A 6,307-nucleotide genomic window follows, 5' to 3' on the forward strand; every position below is an offset into this window, starting at 1 on the left:
TAGCCATACTTGCCATTGGAAACCTTCTTTGAGTTGCAGAAATGTTGTTTTTCCATCAAAATATGTTTTTTCTGTTTTTTTGATGAATACATGTGCTACATTTCATCTCAAAATTTTGTTTCCTTATTTATTTGTTTGTTTTTTATGTTTTCCTAGTAGTTTACAGACTCTGTTCAGTGCTGAGATTATTGTTCCTATGCCACTTATTGTCTTTACAAACAGTTCTATTCTATGCTTCGTATCAGCATCACATAAGGGTTGGTAGAGTAATCTGAATCTCAATTATTGTTCATATTCCATCCTTATTGTCTTTACAGACTCTTCTTGCTCAGCATCATTCTTGGCAGATTATTCTGAACCTCAGATTATTGTTCCCATGTCAATTTGCCTTTATGGGTTCTTGGACACATGTTGGGAGAGTATTCTGAACCTCTATTTTCCCTGGATCTGACTCACCTTTTTGGATACATGTTGCCACATGGTTTATTCCTTCCTTGTTAGTGCTATTTTCTTGAATTTTTTCAATCAGATTAATGGGTTCCCATGGGTAGATTGGATATTAAATCTCATTCTTGCATCGATATGAACCTATGCTATGCTTCACCTCCTTAACCATTTTCACTCGAGTTGTGACAGGATAATCGAAGGGAAAGGACCTGGGGGATGACTGGTCAAGAATCAAATCCTTCATCATTATTTCGGCTCTATGTTGATTACGGTCGATATACAGAGGCTACTAATCTGTTGCTTGATTGTATAGAATCATTGGCATCAGCGGTACAATGCAGTTCTTTTCAATATGCAAATTCATTAATTTCATTTTGGACCAAGTTTTCCTCCAAATTGTTTTGGGGGAATCTCCTCCCACCCATTACATGGCGACTCATAAAACCATTCTTGTGTATTATTTAAATAAGTTATATGACTCATTAAATAGGTCACCTAACTAAAAGTACACATGGATGGTTTTATTAATTTATCAATTATCATATAGTGGGCTGGGGGAATTTCCTCCAAACTAGTTCAATTACTTTTTCCTTTCATTCTTTAGCTCAGATCAATTACTTAAATTGCTGGTAAATTTGTTTTTTCAAGTTCATATACTTCTGCTGGGTGCATACTGGAAAATGTAGCTATTAACAACCTTTTACCCTTCTGCAGAGGCCAGTAGACATAATCAATCGGAAAAGACCATTTGCAGTTTGGTTTCCATACACAACAATTGAGCGCCTGTGGCGCCAACTTGAGGAATCAATCAGTTCCGGTCGCATGGTAGATCATTGTGAGAAGCTCAAAAAGTTATTGCATGAAGCTTTGCTGAGGCACCTTCAGCTGGTATGCTCAATAAACAGCTTTTGATCTGATCAACTTTGCCACTGATTTTCCTTACTTTTTTTGTACGTTTTTTCAGCTTAGGGTGGATTCAGATGATGTGCCTTCTGCTGTTCATTAAGTACTTCCAGAAAATATCGGTAACATGCTTGACACACTCAAAATTGGGCGCTAGTGGCAGGATAGACTGATACTTACCATACTTAGTAAAGGACAAAGAAGTGCCTTAACTGAGTGCATAAATTGCATTAGTTTCCATCATAGAAAATAATGATGGCGTGGGCTTATTTGTTGGGCCTTGTTGCAGAATCATTAGAAACAGCCTGTTAGCATTTTGTACATTAGTCGGGGACACCACTACCCCTTATGTTGCAGAATCATTAAAAAGAGCCTGTTAGAAGCATTTTGTAGATTAGTTGAGGACATCAATACCCCATACGCTGGAGATAAACACTGCAATGAGGAAAATATCTACATCTGGGGCTATGCATTTTGATTACAATTCTGTATGTTTTGAGGACTGGTGAGGGGAGAAACGAATGGTGGCCAACAAAAGCAAATATGTGGGCTTTTTGTGTTGGATGTTTGGAGACCAACCGTCTCGCAATTGGTAATCTGGAGTCAATTATGCTGGACTCTTGGCAGCTTTCTTTTCCTAGTCTCTCTTGTCCTCTCCCTCTTGTATAAGAAAAATAGTTTGATACCTTTTTAAAGTTTGCTATTGTTTCTCATGGATAATCTTATATGAGATGTGATTCACATATTGAAATGATTTTTAAGTTCCCAGTTTACCAATGTACGAATATTTTTATTTCGGTTTTAACCTAAGCTACCTAATAATGTATATGTCTTATTATCTAATTCGTTATCAAGCAATAAAATACACGTTAATAATATAACAAATCAAGTGGTCAGAGAGTAAAACTTAAAATTTATTGTGTATATTAGCTAATTCCTCATTTTTAAATTTAGTCTACTGATTTAATTTAGGGTTTAGTTTGTAATAGTCATAAACCTATGCGATGCATGGGTTTCTCTTGTTTGAACGGTCTTCATTCCACCTTTTTTTTTCGTCTGGGTGTTGAATATTGATAGATTAGATGAACTTGCTTAATGGGCATTTTACTTTTAACTTTTGCTGACCCTGAGGTGGTTTTTGTGGGGTGGGGGAAATAGAATACGTTCCACAACAAAGAAATGCACTGTAATAATTTTTTTCAAGTGGGTTTATTGACTTTATAAGGTAATAACTGTTTGGAAACGTTGTTCTAGTAACATTGTTTGTATTTTTTGGAAATATGTGTGGATGAAAAAGTGTGAAAATGCGTGTAATGTTGTTTAAAAACTAAAAACATGCGTTTAAACTCCTATACTAAACGGCCTCAAATTTATTCAAATTTGTATTTGAAATACTTATGTGGATGCTACCATTTTTTGAACATTGCACCTAGAATGAAGATGTTATGACTTTTAATCAGTTACCTGGAGATTGGAATTTAAAAACTAATGTAATATGTATAAGAATAAATACATTTGGCAATCTTTATATGCTTGAATTGTCTCCATTATCCATTTCCACCCAGCATTTGGAAGTGAAACCTAGAATGAAAAGATTAATGCTTGTGATCAACAGCCTACTTGAAACGGAATTGTCATTATAGCATAAGAAGTAAATATGAGTTTTCCCACAATATTTTTATAGAAAAAAGTAAAAACCTCCCTTAATTTATTTTTTATTTTTTATTATTGGATGTAAATTTTCACAAATCTATCATTGGATTGCATTTTTTTTTTTTTTTATATCATTCTTACTTGTAAAATTTACAATAGATCAAAAATAAAAAATTATCTCATCAATAAAATATCTGAATTTTAAGTTTTTGTAGTTTTAATTATATATTAAAAATAAGTTTATAGATCAAATGGTAAATAGCATTCAATTGGCATGAAATGTTACGAATATAAAGAACGTGCAATTCAACAATTATTTCAAAAGTTAATTTTTTTAGTAGGAGTTTGTAGCTTGACTTTGTTCTTATTTATATATTTATTATTAAGAAATATGGATTTGAAAACAATTCATTGAGATATGAAATAGGAAACTCGTAGATTATTTATATTAGCTCATGCAAAAAACTCATGTTTATTTTGCGTAACAACTTTTCAAAACACCTCCATCAAATTATTTATTTAAAGCTCTATCTCATTAAATATTAAATTTTCTTGATTTTTTTCTCTCTCTCTTTACACACACCATAACTATCATTCACTTTTTTCATTTATCCTTCAAAAACTCAAAGAGAGAAAAAAAAAATCAAAATGCAAAACAACAATGCTTGTGTATATTTGCACCAATACTATAGCAAAAATGCATTTTGCAGAATAATTGTTGTAAAGTCTCAATTTGTACCTAAGCTTAACAAGAGAAATGGTATAAGCCCAAAGAGCCCAATATAATAAATTTATAGAGAGTAGGCTAGAAATCTTGTTTCTAATGAGTTTAAACGATAACAACAGTGGCCCAAGATTGCAAAATAATAGGGATGGATTGGTTTGTATGATGAAAAATGTCTTCCGACTCAAGCCGAGGAGCAGATTCTTATATTTCTTCTCTCCTAAAGATTGATTACAGATATCCAATCTACAGTGTGTTTTTTTCTCTCTCTTTCTCCATCCTCTCTTTTCTCCGGGACCTTCTTCCTTCTTATACTTCCCCCTTCTTCTCATTTTTGCTCTCCACGTGTAGGTTTAGATTGCTAACGTTGATATTTGTCCCATCTGTACCTTCCAGAAGTTTTTAGGTAATAGTTGTAAGGCTAAAAATCACTATTCAGATATCACCTCCTTATTAATGTGGCTAGAGACTTAGGTACAAAGCATTCAATGCGGTGATAGCAGCTTTCTCTAAGATATTTCCCAACTGTTCCTGCTCTCTGTGCCTCCGTTAAACATATCTTCATTCACAAGACCTCTAAAAGATCATTCTAGTCAACATGACGTACCATCTGACCCTTACTTCGCTTAGCTGAGGAGATACCCTCCTCAAATTACTTCCATTAGCTTCTTCTACCACAATTTGCTCGTGAGTCTCTAGGTCTGACATCCTTACCACTACCAATCCATCCTCAGACAGGTAAACATTCTCAGACAAAACCCATGGCCCAAAAACGCATCTTGGGCCTTTTATCCCCACAATTGCATAAGTTGATGTAGGCATTTTTTGAGATTGATTAGGCAAAATTTGGCATGTATACTATTTATTTTATAATGTCTAATTCGAATGCTATTGCACGTAAGCCCTTTCCTTAGGTTTTGGCCATAACTAAGGCTTTAAATGTCTTCTTTGGCAAAAGAAAGCAAGGAGAAAAAAATTACAAATCACCTTTTTACATTAAGGGTGAGTTTGGTTCAGTTTTTTTAAATTATGCTTTTTGAAAAAGTGACGATTTTAAAAAGTGCGGTATAAAATTAGGCTTTTTTAAAAAAGGAGAGTGTTTGGTAAAATTTATCAAAAAGTTCTTTTAGAAAGAGCTGAGTGTTTGGCTAATACTAATAAAAATGGCAGTTTAAGTTGTAAATTACCTAAAGGACAATATATATATATAAAGAGAATTCTTTGTTTTAATTACCTCTCTTAATGCATGTTATGGACACAATATTTTCACAAAAATTTCACAATAAAGTCTATATGACAAGTTGTTAATGGTAGGAAAAAAAATAATGTCACTAGTAAGTCTAAATGAGAACCAATAACAACTTACTATGTAAACTTTATTATGAAATTGTTATAAAATGTCAATAGCACTATTTTTAAAAAAAGAAAAGTAGTACTAATTTAAAAAGTTTAGAGATATAATAAAATGTTAGAATATTTTCACAATACTCTTTTGTTTTTAGTTGTGGTCAATCCTAGTCTAATATTTTATTATTTTATTATATTTTATTTTGACACACGAAAGATTTGATACCTTAACTGATGTGAAAATTTGTTGTGTTTTAACAAAGAAGAAGAAGAAGCCTGCAGCAGTAGTGGGTTTATGGGTTTATATTGGAATTGAAGAAGAATCACGCAGTAGAAGAAAAGGCCTGCAACACTTTTTCTTTTACATGACGGTATTTTTTTTTATAGAGATCTTGGTAAAATTGGGATTTTAAAATAAAAATAAGGTTAGTTTAGGGATAATGCTGAAAATGACCAACGGTAACATTTCAAATTTATTTGCGTTTTCGACAAAGCAGCTCCAAGGTCTGTTTTCAAAATGCGATAGTCCTTTGTATTTAGAAAGCTGCTTTTTGATAGCACGCGATGACAATAATTTACCAAACACGCGTTTTAGATTTTGGGGTTGGAAATGCACGTTTTGGATTCTAAAAGTGTAAACAAACGCACACTAATTCTTTTTCCATATAAACTCTTTTATCTGATAGCTTTTTGATAAATTCAATGTTGAATTACATTGTTTCCTCATCTCCTTTATATTTGCAAAACATGAAAAATGATTAATGATGATGCGAAGAAAATTAGTAGGCTGGATATTTTGAACTTGAAAGGACCACTTGATCTCTCGATGTCCTGAAAAAGAAAGAAAAGCGATCAAAGGTAACTGGGGTCGCCGGCCAAGAACCCTCCGATGACAAAGTTAGTTTTCTCACTATATTTTTGGAGTTCTAACTTTTTGGGAGAAGTAAAAAACGTACACTTTTTCTGGTCTAAATGGGTGTTTATATAGTGTTCTAAGAACAATTATTGAGATTGTAACCTCCTCTGGATTTGAGGAGGTGCGAAGGTTCAAGGATAACTTCCACAACTGTTTATGAGTTATATTTTCTCATACAACGGTCACCGGAAGTTATACGTATGTTGCGGAGTGGTGAAATGTACTTAGTAATTTCTAAGTGTAAAAGTCTCGTCTAGGGGTCCTCTTGTGGACGAATCCCTTCAGGATGGGGATGGGCGCTTTCCTAGGACGAGTGC

General features: G+C 33.3%; 1 protein-coding gene across 3 annotated transcripts in view; it reads left to right on the forward strand.

Moving 5' to 3' along the window:
* Nucleotides 1-2,123, forward strand: part of LOC142631212 (nuclear pore complex protein NUP160) — a 37,946-nt gene extending 35,823 nt beyond the window's left edge. For 2 of the 3 annotated variants that reach the window (XM_075805326.1, XM_075805327.1), the window contains exons 24-26: nt 637-777; nt 1,162-1,335; nt 1,412-2,123. In XM_075805326.1, coding sequence (XP_075661441.1) covers nt 637-777; nt 1,162-1,335; nt 1,412-1,453 — 357 coding nt within the window. In that variant the 3' untranslated portion in view covers nt 1,454-2,123. Of the gene's footprint in view, nt 1-317; nt 572-636; nt 778-1,161; nt 1,336-1,411 lie in introns of those variants that run through there. The other variant, XM_075805328.1, reaches the window with a different exon arrangement.
* Nucleotides 2,124-6,307: the final 4,184 nt, after the last annotated feature.

This window comes from Castanea sativa, chromosome 4 (genome assembly GCF_040712315.1).
Source record: "Castanea sativa cultivar Marrone di Chiusa Pesio chromosome 4, ASM4071231v1".
Lineage (NCBI taxonomy): Eukaryota > Viridiplantae > Streptophyta > Magnoliopsida > Fagales > Fagaceae > Castanea > Castanea sativa.